The 19846-nt window shown below is 36.3% G+C and overlaps 1 protein-coding gene across 7 annotated transcripts in view; it reads right to left on the bottom strand.

Annotated features, from left to right (window-relative positions):
* Nol4 (nucleolar protein 4) overlaps positions 1-19846 on the bottom strand; it is a 337582-nt gene that overhangs the window by 116492 nt on the left and 201244 nt on the right. For all 7 annotated transcript variants that reach the window (XM_076912936.1, XM_034518207.2, XM_034518208.2 and 4 more), the window contains one exon: positions 16351-16634. In XM_076912936.1, the coding sequence (XP_076769051.1) occupies positions 16351-16634 (284 nt within the window). The remainder of the gene's footprint in view (positions 1-16350; positions 16635-19846) is intronic.

The raw sequence follows: 19846 nt of genomic DNA, 5'->3' as shown, positions 1-19846 counted from the left end.
GAGCAAGCTGGTTCATGGTGAGTACAAGTTTTCCTCCTTACTCCCCCCATGAATGTCTTATCAGAGTGTAATGTAAAAGGCATGTGTATGGAGAGAACATGCAGTCTTGCTAACATGGTTTCAGCAACTGACATGGATTTTATACTATGAACTTTCATGTTGACGCTACCTGGTACAATGCTATCATTTTGTTACATCCAAATACTGAGAGTTTCACCACATCTCTTTATCTCATTGTCTTGTGACCTTTAGTGCTGACTCATTCTTTATTATACTCACAAATCGGAGGAATTTAACCAGCTGTATCTTGAATGTAACGAATTCTTTCATCAAGGCAGTTCTCAATGTGGGCGTACTATCTGTAAAGCTAACATGGATTGACAGGTAACTTTTTTTTTTTTTAATTTTTCCTTACAGACATGAGTATCGTACCTGTGTGAGTCAGACCTAAAATATTAAGGGGGAGCTCATGATTAAAATTTTGGCCAGGACAAGGTTAGCTGAGGAATTGTGTGAGGGATTGAGTTTCCTTGCCTTATCCTCATGACACAATTTTTAAACCTTCAGTTTTCAAAATCTGCAGTGTACAACATGGGAAGCCATCACCAAGTACATGCCACTGAAGCAGAAGTTAAAGTGTTCACTGATCACAGCACAAAGTATACTATCTGTCACTTTGATAAAGAAAACCCCTCACAAGACAGATGGGTGATATAGGCAACAAACTCGTCTTGTCATCTGTCATTTGTGCTAGTTTCATAACTAACACAACTTCAGAAAATATGACGCCTATAATCAAACTCTCCTGAAACTGGCCTGAGGCTCAAATTACAGAAGGGGCCTATAAAAAACCAACCAGGTCTGTAGAAGTTACAGCAGGCTCATTTCAGAATTTATTGAAGTATTTTTTCATCACGGACTCTGTACAGGGTTAGGATTATGATTCCAACTATGAACAAACTGCTGTACTCGCTCCTGCATTATTGGAATTGTCAGGCAGTAGTATTTAAGTATGTATTACGCTATTTTCTTTCCACAGTTATGTCATTATTTTCTACCAAAATTTAACAAAATCATGTGTGTGTTTGTGCCTGAGAGTGTACATGCTAAATTGTGTGTCTGTGTATGTGTGTATGAGTGTGTGTGTGTGTGTGTGTGTGTGTGTGTGTGCACATGCATGCCTGTACGCCCAGGTATTTCTGTAACCTCTTGTGTATGCATGCATACTTACATAAGTGTGTATGAAGTTCATTTCCGTGTGAGTTTACTTGTCTCGGAGATTTGGGTTAGTTTTGATTATTGTGCTGTATGGCTCACTACATCTTTTCTTTGTTTGTGAGACAGTCTCTCACTGTAGCATTTGCCAATGAGTCCTTGGGATCCACCTTTCTCTGGGGATGCAAACTTGGGGTTATAAGCTTGTACTGCAACGCCCAGCTTTTATTTAGGTGCTGGGAGTCCAAACCTGGTTCCTCGTACTTCTACAACAAGAGCATTAACCACTGAACCAACTCTTCACTTGGCAAAATTCTTGTTGTAAAGTTAGTCCAAATCAACCTTTGATAAGAAAAATAAATGTAGAGCTATTGAATACTGTAAATAAATCAAGATCTCAATGTCCCATCATGCTCTGGAAACCTGATGAGAGACTCCCAAAATAAATCAGAGTCCCAAAGGGGTTCAAAATTCTGAAAGCTTGACACATGAGCTCTCTTAGAACAACAACATGTATATAATTTGCTAGGGGTAAGAATGACATAAGGTAGCACAGTGTCAAAAATCCTTCAAGAATAACAATAATGAAGTTCTCACAATTCAACAAGACTTGGAGAGAGCTGCCCATCAGAAGCTTAGTGTTTTCTGAGATCAGCAAAATCATTTAACGATGAATACAGGAAACAGCTAAGATAAAGCATGAAGGGGTTACACTTTCAGATGCAATGTCTTCTCTGAAAATCTGATTCTGAAAATCTTAAAGGAAAATACATAGCTATACAGAGAAAATGTCATCTTAAAATGGTTTTGGTTGTCACTTTATTCTAAGGCACCATGGTACACAGTATAAAATTTCTGCAAATTTCTCTCTATTTGTAAAGCACGATTTTTCTCAGCATCCATATTTCAGATCATGTACACCTCAATACCTTGTAAAATACTAACTTTAACTTCTAAAAGTCCTGAATTTAACTTCAGCTTGGCTGAAAGTTTGTTAAGTTCCAACATCAGAAAGGAGATTTTGTCTTTCATTTTTAATGATAGCATTTTTATTTTATCTTGTTCAGATAATTAACTAATCTGAAAATACTTCCTAGAAATTATGATGTGTACTAATTTCTCAGAAACTGATAGTTGTATTTTCTGGACCAATACAGGAAACAAATGTAGAAACAAATATTTCTACGTTAATATTAAAGCAGCTGTAACCTTAACCACTCAGCAACCTGATGCACTAGACTTAGTATTTTTAATGATACCATGGAAACTGCTAATCACAATAAAGGCACACCAAGGCAATGAGGGGTGTGTGTGGGGGGGCAGATAAATACTGGGGTTGGATGAAGCAAAGAACAATCTTGATGGAAGTAAAAAAGAAGCTTCAGTGTATTTTTTGAAGACACAGATTTATTCATGGAGAACAAGTGAGTGCTAATCCTGAAACTAAGGGCACCATTTACTTCTCCCTGAAGTGAGAGCAAAGAGTGTTGTTGAAGCAAAGAGCATGAGAAGCAGTGACTGCTGGACTTGGAGTCAGAAAGTCCTGCAAGGAGTGACATCTACCCAGCACCTGCTTCCAGAGGTTCACGCTACCATTCACTCAGTTGCCCAGTGTTAAAGACTAGTTGACTAAGCATCTTGGTTAGACTATTTCAAACAGTTGTAATGATATTTTAGTCTATTTGTCTCATTCAGTTTCCAATTCAACATCCATGACCAAGTTCACAACAGACCTTTGCAGATGCAGTCTCCGTGTAGTTACAGATTCACCACTGCTATTATCTCCCCTATCCCTCTGCTGTGCCTTCTTTCCTGCCTTTCTCCTAATGTTGACTGTGCCTAGAATTATTCCTTCTTCACCATTTGAGCTGGGCTCATTGACCGGCTCCTGCTCATTCTCCTGTTCCTTGTTGACACTCTTTTTTCCACAAAGGTGGTCTTGATTCTCCAAACCATTGCCATTGTGTTTCTACCACAAGATCCCTTCTCATTCTGCCTGTAAATTCTACCAGAAACAGCCCAACCCAACCAGACTTATGATACCTCCAAAAAGCAGGGATGCTCTATCTTCTTCATTGTTGTATTATTTTGATATTCCTATGTGTCCAGATTCAATAAATATCTGTTAACAGATGAATACAATGTAAAACAACAAATAAATAAATAAATATTTTAATGAATCATTTCTATATAAATGATAAATCAGACTTTCTAGCATTCTTAAAACATATGCTTTTACTGTCTATTCAAAAATAATAATCATGGGCTGGAGAGATGGCTCAGTGGTTAAGAGCACTGACTACTCTTCCAGAAGTCCTGAGTTAAATTTCCAGCAATCACATGGTGGTTCACAACCATCTGTAATGGGGATCCGATGCCCTTCTTTTGGTGTGTCTGAAGACAGTGAGTCACGTATGTAAAATAAATCTTTTTAAAATGAAAATCAGGACACTATGAGAAAATTGTAAAAGCTAACTTGGGTAGTACTCAGATTTCCATCACTGTCATCCTAAGTCCTCTATGTAACACTATTTCTGCCCTGACAAGATGAGTGAAAGTATTGTGAATGAGAAATAATAAGAAAACTGCATATAAACTAGTGTCACGGGAAAGTAACTGCTGGAAAAAAAAAAAAAAAACAAGTTTCATAGTACATCCACAGAGAATGATGGAGAGCTCTGGTACTCTTTAAGGAGCCTAGGAAAAACATTATCCCTGGTATTGGAGAAGTAAGCACATTTATAACCCAATGAACAACACTCCACTCTAGCCAGCCTGTAGTCCAGGCACCTCTGGTAGTGAACACTTTGACCATAGCAGGCCATGCAGAGACAAAGCAGGAGGCAGACATGCTTCCTACTCCGGAAGTTGGGTCAGCACAGATGATCTCACTAGTTTAAGGAGATTGGCTGAAGCTTTCTCCAAAGAGTCTGTGGATGGAAGATCACCAGATACTGCTCCAGAGACAGAGGAATGGCAGAAGAAGGAGGAGTAGGAATGGAAGAGGAATGAATACCAGGAGGAGGGATTTAAGATCTTGCAGAGAATTTGGATAAGGCTTTTACAAAGGAAGCAACTGAATCGAGTAAGTTTTGAAGAAGTTATTGGAGAGCTGACATATTTTACTTTTAAAACTTTTCCTTTTATGTTATTGGTTAGTAAGTTTAAGATCAAGCCCCTTGGGGCACTGTAGCTTTTTTAAAATTTTGCTTACACACAATTCATTCTTTGCAGCTAATTGGGCTGAAAAAGCCTGAAATAACGTTCGAAACAAAAAAGATGAAGTTCTTAGCCTACTTAGAAATGAAAATCATTATAATATGTTAAAATTTATGCACACACTAAACATGACTTATAGTGAAGGTTAAGACTTTCCAGTTCATCCTAATGTAGGATTGCCTAATATCAGAATTTCCTATTTTAGGTTTCTCTACATTGGGATTTCTTAATAAAATATTTTGAGAGGAGACACTGTCACCAGTTTTAGAAAGAGGAGTATCAGGAAACTCATTTCCCTCATACTCTGTTTTTGGGTAGAAGAGACATGATTGTATAACTTTTGCTTTTATAGAATTTACTCAAGATTGAGTTCTGAAAGCCATCCTTTTCTGAGCTTCCTGAGGATGTGTGCTAAAGTATATGGTCATTCTTTGCATCTTCTGCTGCTTTCCACTGTTTAGAGCTTTAGAGCCCCTAACGGACACAAGCATCTTTACAGTTTCCTTGTTTGGTTATATTCTTATTATTTGTGTGACTGTGTTACTCGGTGTTTTTTATTTTTCTTCAAATGTAGAAATTGTGTGTGTGTTGCTTTTCTATCTCTGCAACCTCATTATACAGCATAATAACTTAGATTTTTCTCTAAGTGTTTCTTTAATGGGAAAAAATAATATTTTCCTTCCCACTTTCACAAATTTAGCATTTTGATGGTATTGAACACCTCACTACTGAGTCTGAACTGAATCTTCCTAGATGCTTGAAGTCTTTTCCTTTTCTCTTTGAGAAAAAGTATAGACCCTTTGCACTTGGTGGAATCCGCTATTCACTGGGCTTCTTCTCTGGTCCTGAGCATTAGCCAACTCCCATCCCTCACACACCTTCAGACTCTTTCTCATTAAGGTTATACATGACATGCTGTGCTGTTTACTGAGAGCTACAACCCGAATAGTGGTCCCTTCAATTTTTTCTTGAATCCCCGTTAAACATATTTTTTCTTCTCTTTTCTTTTCTTTTTTGACTTCTTTCACTATATCTCTAGCATTTAACATACGGATTTTCACAAATATATATTGCACAATACAGATTAGCCCCATATGTTAAGAGCAATTCAAGTTAAAACCAGATTTAGACAGTTTAGTGACAGCTTAATGAGCTGAAGGAAGCTAGGCAACTTTTTCCCCCTGTTTTATCATTGAAAATTGTTTTTTTTTTTTTAAAATCCCAATAAGATAATAAATTTTAACAAAATATTTCCTGACAATTATAGATTCACATCCATAAGCCTCTTCTGAAAATGGATCACTTTTTTATACTGAGCCGCATTAGAGATTTCATGTTATTTCATTACTCTACAAAGCACTGACTATGTTTAATATCTCTCTGCTTTCCTTGGTTCCCCTGTAATCCCAGAACAGAGGTTTGGATTCTGGGAAGTTAGCCTAGCCAGTCAAGTTCTTGCTGTGCAAGCATGAAAACCCAAGCTCAGTCTGAGAACTGATGTTAAACACTGAACAGCTAGGAGTGGTCATGCAAAAGCACTAGGAATTGCAGGCTATGCATCTGGAACTAATCAGGAAGTTTCGAGTTTCAATGAGAAAATGTAGTTTTGCAAAACACAAAGTGGATACTATCCCAGAAGTAGCACCTGAGGTTGTCATCTGGGATCTACAGCATGATTACAAATCGATATATGTGCACACATGTGTACCTTCACTCATACAAACATGCGACTTTGCACACTACACACACACACACACACACACACACACACACACACACACACAAAGCAAGAATGAAGATTTGGATCACTTTGGGAACCAAACACCTTACAAAATAGGGGTGTACTATAAAGACAGTGGGTGGGGTTAAGAATAAGTAGTAGAAGTTAGTAGTTATAAATACCAACTATGGCCATAGGCCAATTATAGAAATGAGATCTATATGAGTGTTTTACTTTCTTTGGTTATGTCATTTGTTTACATAGTCATGTATTAAATATCTTTATTTGGATTTCTATTTCTGTATTTTTTAACATAATATATTGTCAATAAGCTAATACTATTGATTTTGTACCACAGCATTAAATTTACTAAATAACAAAATAGATATCACTTGAACATTTTACTTCCTCTTTTGGGTGGGGGTCTTTGAATGAGTCTCTTTACTGTTACATCTAGAACACTCTTCCATGATGACCTGTTTATTGTCATTACTTGTGCTTTAAGCAAAGTAGATGCAGATGGTCACTTTGTTGACAAGGGGTCAACCACTGGTGGTTGATTTTATAAACCAACTTGACTATTATTCAAACATAATAGAAAGCTGAAAAAGCAATGCTTTCTACAAGTTGGGGCAGAAGGTGATTCTTTAAAAGAATGGCATTTTATTGGCAAGATGACTGTAAAGTATTGCATCATCAGAGTTAGAGGTTTTTACCCAATCTGTAGAAGACCTGAGCAGAAGAGAGAGGAATAGTGGATCGATGCTTTTCAGGAATTGAGCATCATTTCGCCATCCTGCTCTAAGTAAAACACTGGCACTTTTCACTTGGTTTTAGTTTTTCATACTTAGACTAGAACTTATACTACTAGTCCCCTGTCCACTAGTACCCCTCCAGGCTTGTGGAGTTATATTAGAAATATTCTACTGGCTCCCATAAACACCAATCTTTAGCTGGCATAACAGGAGCTTCCCCAGTTATATGAGTTATTATCTGTATTATTACATTATATTATATATATTATAGTATATTGGTTTTCTTTTCCTGAAGAATCTTCAGTAGTACAGAAGACAGAACCAGAAATAATGTCTCAATTAATGAAAGTATAGAAATTAAATAAACACCACAGGTGAATAACAAGGTTTTTAATTTTCCATAAACACCAAGATGGCGTCAATTAAAGATGCTTATTTTTCTTTATATCATCACTGTTTAAAACTGGCAAAACAAGCATTATGATTTTATATTCATTATAGATCCCCAGAGCTCCAGGCTTGCTATAATGTCTTCTTCCTTAATCCCCCATGCTGCAAAATCATCTCATTTAAGTCACAGTGTACAGTAAAGCATTCACTGAGGAGTCTCTGCTCAGAAAGATAAATTGTACCATATTACCTGCAATAAAACAGGCTAAGTCCAAAGACAGAAATGTGCTGGTGAGTTTAACAATGTAAGGTGACAATGTGAAGCTGCCACTGGCATGAAAAAGCAGATGGAATTAAGACCAAATTCAAATGAAGACCATAGTCCAATGTCACCACTTGTCGCTCAACAAACATTCGCCAGAAAGCCAGCCTCAGGCACGAAGGTTGCTTCAGGATGTGAGCATGCTACTGCCATGCTGTCACTCTGTCACTCTCTCCCTGGTTTATGTAGATCTCTCCATCTAGGAGTTCACAAAACATTACTTTCTGACTGAATTAATTACGACTTATGGTGCCACAAAACTGACATTTTAGTTGGATAGATTGCAACAGAATGAGGGAGTGTTATAACAAGCAGAGATTTTAAGGCATCCTAGGATTGTTTTTGTAAGTGCATGCTATTCATAGAAATAGACTATAGACTCAGTGCAATAATTATATATTTCAGGTATTTGCAAATAAGTGGAACTAAAATGAAAGGTGAAGAGACACGGGAAGAAGAGGAGAAAGAAGTATGTACTCCCTTTAATAAATTCATATACATCTCCATGTGTCCAAACTTCATAGGTAACTTATAGCTTCTTGAAAACATGTACTAAGTTTCCCTAATAAAAAGCAGGAGTTAAAAACATTCATATCATTTCTAAACAAGCTTCAAATTCCAGTGCCAGTAAGAACCATTGAGACAACTATTGTTCATGGCTACAAAAAGTGTCTTGTTTAGACTTTACACTTGCTTACAGGTTAAATATTATTCTCTGCAGTCAACAAATAAAGTCCTACTAAGTCATAAATATGATAAATGTGGCTTTTTAACAAGGAAGTAAATATGAGCCATACTCTATTTATTGGTCCCTGGGACAAATAATTACTTCCTGTTTTGGAGCCCATGAAGTGAAGTTATCATCTTGGCTTGACTAACTTCGAGACTTCCATTTTAAAAGTATAACATACATAAAGACAGGGTCCTGTGCAATATCTCCACTGATAAAAGTGTTTGCCTCTGAAGCTCGAGGGCCCGAATTCAGGCCCTGGAACCATGTAAAAGGAAGCAAACAGAGAATAAATTATACAAAGTTATCCTCTGACCCTTATACACACACATGACACAAGCAACCCTTCCCCCCTCACATGCACACACATTAATAACAAAATAAACATTAAATAATCACAATGATAATGAAACAGATGTCTGCTTTCTGGTGTACCCATTTAACATTGGTTCTTGGATGTTTAATATTAATAAGAATATAAGCCCTTATACTAAGATAAGTGGAATATATAAGTTGACAAATCTGTTTTTCATTTTTTTCCTTTTTTTTCAAATTTAGGTTAGTATTTTTCCAATGAGTTTTAATCACATCAGTTCTTATGAGAAATGTAGAAATCATTTCAGATTGTTAAAGCTAGAATTTTTTTTACTCTTATAACTCTGTCACTGTTGCCAAGACACCTACAGAATGGAAGGATATTTTTAACCATTTGACCTTATTTCTACAACTGAGTACAATTCATAAAGAAACACACACACACACACACACACACACTCACACAGGAGAAACCATGATTAAAAATCCCACACAAATATTCAGCATCTTTAAGCACAAAAGCATTCAAAATAAGATCATTGTTTTGAACTATGAAATAAAAGGAAATCTAATGGTTGGTCAGTTTTATATTTTGATAAAAATGAACCTTAAAACTTCAGCCACATTAATTATAAATGTAAGACAGCAGTGGTTAAGGGCCACTGAGACTTTCTATTGACTCCACTGAACTCTTGCATGTTTCAAAAGGAACACAGAGTTCATTGTTTCTTACACTGGCAGAATTGCAAATCCATTCACCTCCCACTTTTCAGGACATAAATTATAGAAGACTCTGCTTACTGTATTTGTTAGCCCGAGATAGCAAACATGTGATGGACTAGGTGTGCTGGATATGGACATGGGGCACTCAGAAAATCATTCTCCATCCTGCTTCTTAAAATCACATGAAAATACCTGGGAAATCAGTGCGTGTGATGCTGTGTGTGTGTGTGTGTGTATGTGTGCATGCGCACACACGCATATGCGTGCGTGTGTGTGTGTGTGTGTGTGTGTGTGTGCGCGCGCGCGCGCGTGTGTGTGTGTGTGTGTGTGTGTGTGTCTGTGTGTCTGTGTGTCTGTGTGTCTGTGTTTCTGTGTGTAGGCATTTGGTATAGTTATGTGGAAGTCAGATGCTTGAGTCAGTTCTCTCCTTTCACAGAATCTCAAGCTTGGCAGCACATGCCTTTTCTACTCAGTCATCTTGATAATGCTGTAAGGACTTTTTAAAGGGGTTGAGTGCTGTAGAGATAGAACAGTGGTTAAGAACACTGTCTATTCTTGGAGAAGTATCAGGTTCACTGCCCAGCACCCACACAGTGCTTACAAAAGCAGAAGACCTGGTTTCCACCATAGGCTTGATCTCTTAATTGGGTAAAGCAAGAATTAAGTCAAATTAGTTGCAATCTGGATTTAGTTTCCCTTCCTTTAAACACAGCTGATAATGTCTATCTTTTCTTCTTACCTGTGACAATGCTCAGAGATTTGACTGTGAAGCCTTGTCCAAGTGCTCATGCTTTTTACAGCAGACAGCACAGCAGTGACAGACCTGATTCTCACTTTCCTCTGTGACTCTCATTGCAATTTAGGCCCTATATGTCCCATAGAATCCAATTCTCTAAATATTGCTTGGATCTTTTTCCATCATTTCCCACATTGCTCCACTGGGCCCTCATCCCATTAGCAGTATCTGTTCTTCTTATGTCATTTAAAGCCACCTTGGGTCAGAGATACCAGAACAATCAACCTTAAAGCCCAGGGTGCCTATGTGCTCTTTCTATCATCAATGTACCCTACCCCCACAGCTGTGCACTCCCTAAAGGCTCACAAAGGATCTGGAAGTATCCTTCAGCCACCATGCTATTCTCTGTTGATGTATCTGTCTAGAAGTCATTGCTCCTGCTCACTATTGTCATCCTCAGTGCAGTTCTCACCTAGGGCTTTTTCTTTGTAATTGCCTCGCTGTTAAGAATATAGCTCCCATTAAATTATTGAGAATTAACGTAAGGGTTGGCAAGAAGTCTATTACCACTAAGGGTGGTCAAAGGCATATGTGTATGCAATGCCTGGCTACCTGAGTTCCATCTCTGGGTCCCATATACACTAGTCCTAGCATGCCCTTACACTGCACACAAATTAGATTAAAAGTGTAGGCTCAGATGATATTCTCTCCTGCACATCACTTTCCGTATTAAAAAAAAAAAAATCAGCTTACTTATGAGTCCATCATCCTGGTCAAAATGCAAATTCCTAACCTTGGTCTTTCTAGAAATGAAGATAGTCTCAAGTACATTCACTGCAGTTGTTGATAACATGAAAATGTTACCAACACACTGTTATTTCTACCCTAAATGACTACTTATCTGGACTAACAGTGCTACATAAGACCCAAAATGTCTGCTACTGGAAAATCATCAATTTTAAACAATAATAAATTAGAATACCCGCAAACAAAGGCAATTTAATTACTAATATCATTCCATTGCACTTAGCATTTCAAAGACAATCTCACACATCTGCATCTTAAGAGAGGTCATTCCGTGAAGTCTTCCTTCTATTCATAGTTGAAAAATGTGTTACACCAATTTTCATGGTAATCATAATTAATATTTTCCAGTCTTCAACTTGAATGGTAACATTCATTTTAGTAAAAAGTAAATGAAAAATTAATTGAAAAAAATATGGCAAGAAGCATGTGGGAGAAAAAAATATTAAATAAGGTGAAAACAAAAGCATCCTGGGACCCGAGCCTGAACATTATAACCAAGATTGCTTATTAGGCATAAAATAGTAATCAAAAGCTCTGCTTGATATGAGTATAGCATAAATATGGTATTACATATAACAGCAGTTATTATTGAAACATTTTTCTTGTGAGATTGCATTAGAATATTTTACCATATTATGTAAAATCTGACTAGGCTTCCAATGCACAAAATTAGAAAAATAACAATTAAATCTCAACCCTTCGGCATTTCTAGAGTTTTATATTTCTCTCCATTAGAAGTCTGGGTTTGTTTTCAGGTCTAACAATTAATAATATTTAGACTAGAGCAGACACTACGTTTGTGATTTATTGCCCCTTCTTTGTGTAGCTGGTTCCCTCACATTTCCTCATGGGTCTCATTTTCTAAGATCATTGTCATTTCTTCTCAGTTCTAAATTTTAATGTTATTAACTTGCCCCTTAAACTGTGGCCATGAGCAAAGAAAACAAATACCTCCTAAATTCTTTCCATGCAATACATCTTGTCTTTAGATTGGCTAATGTGATTTCTTTCTGGTCTATTGAGTAGATTTGCATAATAATCAGCAATCAGTGAAAAAGGAACCTCCAATTCAGCTCTGCTTTCCAAGCCTTCTATCCACCATCCAAGCCTTTAAATGCATTTAAATCATTTTTGTTTGATATTATTCTCAATAAAACTGTGAAATAGGTCAGTGCTAAACTCATAAATCTAAGCTTCTCCGTGATTCTACGTTATTAAGCTTTTAGATCTCTTCAACAAACAGAAATTGTTGCTAGCGTAATTACCGAAGGTTTTCAATAAGTGGCAGAAAGTTCCACATGAATCTATAAGGTAATGCTGACAAACCAAAGTTTGGACCAAAATTCTCTTGATAGTGTTTAGGATATGCTGATCCGAACTCAGAAACCCTAGACTACTCCGTGTATGGATTCTGAATGCAGAAAAATATAGTCTAGCACATGTAGATGGGTATATACATGCATTTACCACTCCCCCCCACACACACAGCACACACACACACACTGAACACACACACACACACTGAACACACACACACACTGAACATACACTGCTCACATGCACACACACTCACAACACATGTGCACATACTCACAACACGCATACACACACAGCCTACACATAGACAGAAAAAAATGAATGAGCTCATTTCTTTACTATTGCTATTCCCATTGCTGTCTATTTCATTCCAATTCCCGTTAGTTTTCTTGTAACTTGCTGTAATACCTCTGCAAGTCTCCTTTTGTTTGTTCTTCCTTCTGCTTAACTCTCAGCATACTCATCCACTACAATGTTGATAGAATAAGCTCCATAAACCACTAAGTTAATGGCAGCTTTAGCATACTTAATTGTAGTGAACATTACTTGATCTTAAAATGCCATAAAGCATTGATTAAGGAACTCTAGCCATTCTAAGTTCCCTGAAAATCTCCAAGCTGGGCAAGCATGCTCGTGGATACGTGCCAAAAGTAGGCTTAATCGTCTGCTCTATCCATCCTCCTCCTTCGCATTGGAAGTCTTTGTTGCTTTTCTATACTCATCTCTGGAACCAACTTCTCTGTAGAAAGTTTTTTAAAAACTCCCCTCTCTCCTTTGGCCATTATCTTTTTCTGTCCCATTCACTTTCCCACTGAGGATCAGACAAGTTTCCTTTTCTGCTGGACCATGAGCTGAAAGCACTTCTTTGTTCTACAATAATACTCCAGAGACAGAATCTTCAAGTATTTAGGAAATAAATTCTATGTACATAATTTATCTTGCATAGGAACTGCAAGGTCTTCTTCAAATGTTCTGAAGTCATTCCCAGTTTACAGCACTCCTAAGACCAATGTCTTCCTCTGTCTGAGTTAAAGGCCATTCACAGTGCCTAGCAAGAGATTCCTGAAAAAGAATTGACAATTCTACGATTCCTTCCTTCCTGAGATTACTCTAATACCGATAGCTTTGTCTAATCTGAACTCTTACTCTTTTAGAGAAATATATTTATTTGTATTTCTAATAGGAAGCCTTTTGGGGTTTTGAGCTATGGCTCAGCTGGTTGGAGCACTTGCTGACTGCAGAGAAAGAGTTGGGTTCCCAGCACCCACATAGCAGCTTAGAAGGATCATTTCTTCCAGTTCCATGAGATCCAACACACTCTTCTGACTTTCATGCACACTGCAAGCATGTGGTATATGTATATACATGCTGGCATTCACACATACATATAAAAATAAATCACCAAAAAGAATTATCTCTAGTCTATCATCTTGTATGTCTCTATATTAAGAGTCTTACAAGGAAGTTTGGAATGGCTGCGAGTTAATTTTGCTTTCTCATCTACTCCTGAACATGTACCAATTGTTATAATTGTATAAATTTGAGATGTCTAATATGATAGTTTATGGTTTTATTTATTTATCTTGTCTCTGGCCTTTTGAGACTAGGTCTTACTATGTAGCCCAAACTAACCTGAACCTCATGATGCTCCTGCCTCATTCTCCTGAGTGATTTCAACATTGTGCCTTCATTCTGTATTTCCACATACAGACTGCAGTAAATTGAAGGGAGTAAGTAAGTAAGTGAGTGAGTAAGTAAAGTAAGTAAGTAAGTAAGTAAGTAGAGTAAAAGTCTTACATACGTGCTACCTTCCAAAAAAAATCCAGTACCTAATATTACAAATATGCTTTAATTAACACAATTTCTCATGTAACAATGACTAAGAAGGAAAAATAAGAAAAGACTAAACCAAAGATAATTCTAGATACAAGATTCAATAAACCTATACCACATAAAAAGAGTTTGCTCTTTGGATCTCTAAATAGGACAAAGGGAGTTGGCAAGAACAAGTGCCTAAATCAGAAACCAAAAAAAAAAAAAAAAAAAAAAAATAGGAGCCAAGAAGAGCATTGGTTCCAAGAAATGTTGGTAAGATGTGAATGTACCAGTTATGGTCAATGTAAGAAAAATCAGAAAAACAGAATTTACAGGAAGTTAAAGAACCAGTACTGGACACACTACCCTCACAGGTTCTGCTTTGAACTGAGCTTTTGCTCACCTAAAAAAATGATGTTGCGTTCAGAAAATTCAAGCTAAAACCTTGTTTTGAACCAACAATTGTTATTTTTTAATCTAGTAAACAACTAAAGCATAAGCATGATACCAAATAAAAATAGTTCAATATCAAATACTATCCAAATTCTATGACATGGATCATGACAAAAGGCATTTTATAAACAAAAAATGTCAGACCATGATTGAGGGTCAGGGTGTCAAGATTACCAATGGTGGTTTGCTATTTCAAGAATCAGGTATGGATGTCCTGTTATGTTTAAAATATAAAGATCCCACAATCCTAAAGAAGATCAGAACCATTCCCCAAGAGCTGCAAATAACTGACATGAAAATAAGATTTAAAAATTAATTTCAGACAGTGTTGGAACAGGCAGAGAAAGCTCTACCACTGATTATCCTCATGGTGACATCTTTATTAGATCAACAAAGATGCTTTTAAAAAGCTTAACATTGAATTTAAAAAATTTTAACATCACGATGATGGTTGTAGTTCTAAAATAGTTAATGGAACTGAGACACAGATCCCTAAAGCTTATGGATACCTAGAACCCAAATTCCATTATAAGATCACGTAAGCTGCACTATTTGTGTTAATATGTTTTGTGGTTATCCAGGCTTTTGAAGGCAAGATATTGTGGAATGGAACAAAAAAAAATTATTGTTCTATTCTATAAAATGTATCCAGTGCTTCAAATCATGTTAGCAAGTAGAATATCTCTTACATGAAGTGATCTAACTTTGAACCAATGAAGAATGTATTTTTGCATTTACCAGAGCAAATGTGGTACATCGTCTCTCAGGCAGACGAGCTTAAGTGTCCTATAATGTCAAGTGACTTGCCTAAAAGAGAGTAAAACAGCACACCCTCAGGCAAGGAGGAGATTTAAACAGAGCCAATTTCAGAAGCAGGGGACCTTTGCAAATCAAGACATTAATTTATGCTGAGACACTTTGCTTATATAATCTATGTCAAAAGCTAGGTCTGTAACTAGATGTTAAAGGTCTGGATGAATCAAGGGCATCAAAATGAATAATGCCATAATATTCTCAGATCTGTCCAAGTACAGTGCCTTCAAAAAATACAGTTTCTGATATCATCTCATATCAGATGGGTAGACCTCAGCAGCACAATTTGATGAGCTTGACTAAGATGCTAACAAGGTGACAATAATCAAAAGAATAAAATAATTCTTTTGAATAAGCATAGCAAAATTACCAATGTGGATACTTTTAAACTGGTAAAAAAAAATTAAAATTTTTAAATAAAACAATTTAGAATGGAGAGGTTATGATTTAGTTTAATTTATTGAATCTAGATAATATATCTAAAATAGGTAATGTCTTTCTGCACATATTTAATTTACAAATTCCTCCTTAGACACTGACAGCTCACCATTCTCTGTCTATATTTATTAATCTACAAATTCTTACTTGGACATTTCACAGTTCTCTGGCATCCCTAAAGCCAATTAGTGATGAAGCCCCAGGTCTCCAAAGCAAACGGAAGACTTTAATTGAAACTTTACTGGCTACCTGCCTATTCAATCTAGAGAAATGAGAGAGTGATCCTTTTATTGTTCAAAATTGTGAACTGATACCAAACCTTTCACATTTGCACTTGGAAAATTCCCAGGGAACTGATCCATAAGTAAATTATAGAAATGAAATTCATTAAATCAAACATTTCTCCGTATTAAATAATACCCACAACTCTGAGACATATTTCACTTGGCTCTATTATCCCTGACATACATTTTGTGAACATACACAATACATGATTATAATTTTATTAGTAATGTATATGTGTGACCACCTTGATCTTTGTGCCCAACCTAACACCCATTTGGCAATGTAGTGAAACCTTACCTTGCTTCCATTTTCTCTCGCTTCTCGTTCCATCTTGAGGTCAGAGATTAGAAGATTCTTATACTTGCTTTTCCCATCACTGCCTTGGTCATCTATCCTGTATTCTGAAGTCAGCTGTGCAGAGCGGGGGCTGTCACTCAGGTTCAGTGGCTGCTCTTCCTGCTCCAGCCCAGTTTTCCCATCACTGCTGGAGTCCCCAGGCTCCCTGCCATGTGCTCCCCCTGAAGCAACTGAGCTGTGCCCCAGAGTCTCATTGCCATTAGAGCTCTCCGCAGCAGAGTCATCTGTTAGGGAGAAAGATTGATAGTTTAAGTAATATGCAGATCATCTACAACTAGTGTTGACTAAGTCCTGAAAGATGTGAAGCAATGTGCCTCTGATTTTATTCATATATGAAATTTAACTAAGTGGCAACCTTGTTTTGAAGCAGCAATTGTTATTTTTTAATCTAGTAAACACACTAAAGCACAAACATGATATCAAATAAGAAAAGAAAATAGTTTATATCCAAAGCAATCTCAAAGAAAAGTCAATCTAACAAAGTGAATAAGTTAATTACCAATTGCTTTGCAGATTGATACAATTCTTCTATTAAGAATGTTCAGAAATGTTCCTGTCCATAGAAAAGACAAGGACACAAAATGGAACAGAGACTGAAGGAAAGGCCATCCTGAGACCACCTCACCTAGGGATTGATCCCATCTGCAGACACCAAACCCCCACTCTATACCAGCAGGACTAGTATGGTTGTTCCCTGAGAAGTTCTACTAGCACCTGACCAATGCACATGCAGGTACTTTCAGCCAACCATTGGACTGAGTATAGTGTCCCCAGTGGAAGAGCTAGGGGAAGGGCTGAAGGAGCTGAAGGGGATTGCAGCCCCATAGGAAGAACAATATTAACTAATCGGATCACCCAGAGCTCCCAGAGACTAAGCCAGCAACCAGAGTATACATGGAGGGTTCTATGGCTCCAGATACATATGTAGCAGAAGATAGCCTTATCTAACATTAATGGGAAAGGAAGCCCTTGGTCCTGTGAGGGTTTGATATCCCAGCATAGGGGGATGCTGGAGCAGTGAGCCAGGGGTGGGTAAATGGGGGGAGGAGCACCCTCAAAGAGGCAAAGGGGAGGGGGAGAAGGAGATTATATGGAGGTTTGTGGAGGGGATAACTGGGAAGGGGAATATTATTTGAAATGTAAATGAATAGAATGATTAATAATTAAAAAAAGAATTTTCAGACTTGGGACAATTCATTCATAAATGGCAGTTCCTATCCAGGTATGTACATTGCTACATCCTTGATGAGTATTAAGTATTTATGTAAAGTATATTAAAACCACTCATAATCTTTGTTCCAAACATTATAATTGAGGGAGTTTTATGTGCAGATAATTTAATCTGTTAATCTTTGTGTATAGTTCTGGGAAGCTAAAAATACAATTCTACCAGGGTTGATATGAATAGCAAAAAATATTGAGAAATGGCAAAAATTTATAAAAATAGTTAAGTGTTAGTGAAATAGTTTAAAATATTATATAATAATATTATTATTATAATATATTATATATGATCAGGATGAACATTATATATGTGTATATATATGTATATGTATACATACACACATATATATATATATATATAATACTTATATAGTTAGTCATATTTTATTCTAATATTTAGGGAAATGCAGTTCATTAAACATTGAATAGGAAAGTCTGGCTAAAGTGAATGATTTTGTTTCAGTATATATAAAAAAAGATACATAGATAAAATTTACATACAACAATATGTTATATTTTTCTTATGTCAAATTTACCATGGACTCATAGGGAATAGATCTGAAAAGCTGTTTCTCTAAAAGAGTTTTATTAACTTGTAACCACAGGAATACAAATGAATGAGAGAAATAAAATTCAGTATGATTTTTACACACTTCTGGTTATTATGAAATATGCATTGTTTTGTGGGGTATAGTGGAATAGTTAATATTTTAAATTGCATTCATAGTAATACACACTGAAACTCTAAAATGGGTCTTTGTGTTTACTTACCCTACAGATAACTTTTAGGCCTACCCTGAATCCAATATATATATGTATATATATATATATATGTGTGTGTGTGTGTGTGTGTGTGTATACATTTTGCTTTGATTGAGTTCACAAATAATTAAAGAGAGAAAATTAAGCATAATACAGAGAAATACAGTTGCTATCAAGGACAAGAAGCCAAACTTCTGGTAGTATGGTGACATGATTGAACTCCCAATAGCAGGAAACATCTGCCAAGTGAAGGAAGATGCTGGGACTTTTCCCAGCAGGCCAATCGGCATGAGCAAAGTGATGGACAGAGATTATGATGAGCATACAAAAGAGAATGGGAAAAGACAGAAGAGAGTAATAGAACAGGAAGTGACGTATCTGTAGAGGGTTGGGCAGTCACCTGGAGTAAACAAGGTAAAATATTTTTGGAAGTTGTTTAGCTTTATGAGATGGTATCTTTCCACATAGCTCAGGCTTGCCTCAAAGTTGGCATCCTGTTTCTAGCCTAGCTAGATTAAAGGAACACACCAGACTCTAAAATTTTATTATAAAGACATTACGCTGACTTTTATGAGTAGAGGAGAATTAATGGGCTAAAATGAAAGTTGAAGGGGGATCAGTTAACAGAACCAGAAGCCATCAATATTGTTATCTCTGAAGGCGAGGATGGGCAGTGAGAGGAACAGAACAGTGGAGAGGAGAAATGGGACAGCCAGAAGTCAGATGGACACCAGCATACCAGGATGGAAGGGAAATAAAGGCACTCACATGAATTTAAATAAAAAGATTCAAACAATAATTTAAAACACATTCAAATGGCAAATTATACTGCATCATACACTTTATATTTCCAATTAAATCCAGTTGTGTGCAGAGCACATGTACACAGGAATTCTCAAAAGACAGTTCACAAACAATATAATGTCAGTTTCCACAGTCATTTCTTCAAGAAAACAAAATCAACCTTTTATCAATAAAATATGTAGTATTTTTAAATACAGAATTAAAAGGAATGATCTATAAAAGTAATCTAGAAAAATGTGTGTATTATTTTATTCTAATTGAAGCATTTGTGCTAAAACACAATGGATTATTTTTTGTTGTTGGTTTATTCGAGGAGCGCATAACAAACACAATGGATGTATTTAAATATAAAAATTTCACTGATGACACCTAATCTAATTTTAGTTCACTAGTATTCCACATATGTATGAATGTATGTATGTATGTATGTATGTATGTATGTATGAAACATTCTGGTTTTTTGGTAAGAAAGCTTTACCAATATAGAATAAATAAACTAAATTTGTATTACATTTTAAATGAAATCAATTGCTAGCACAAAGCAAATCCAATTTATTTTCTAGTTAAAAAATAAACCTACTATGTTTTTCTTTAATCTGAAATCATGGTATATAGGTAGTACAGAGATAAACTTATTTCTATATTA

The sequence above is a fragment of the Arvicanthis niloticus genome, chromosome 14, assembly GCF_011762505.2.
Source record: "Arvicanthis niloticus isolate mArvNil1 chromosome 14, mArvNil1.pat.X, whole genome shotgun sequence".
NCBI classification, from domain to species: Eukaryota; Metazoa; Chordata; class Mammalia; order Rodentia; family Muridae; genus Arvicanthis; species Arvicanthis niloticus.
This window is presented reverse-complemented; position numbering and strand designations above follow the sequence as displayed.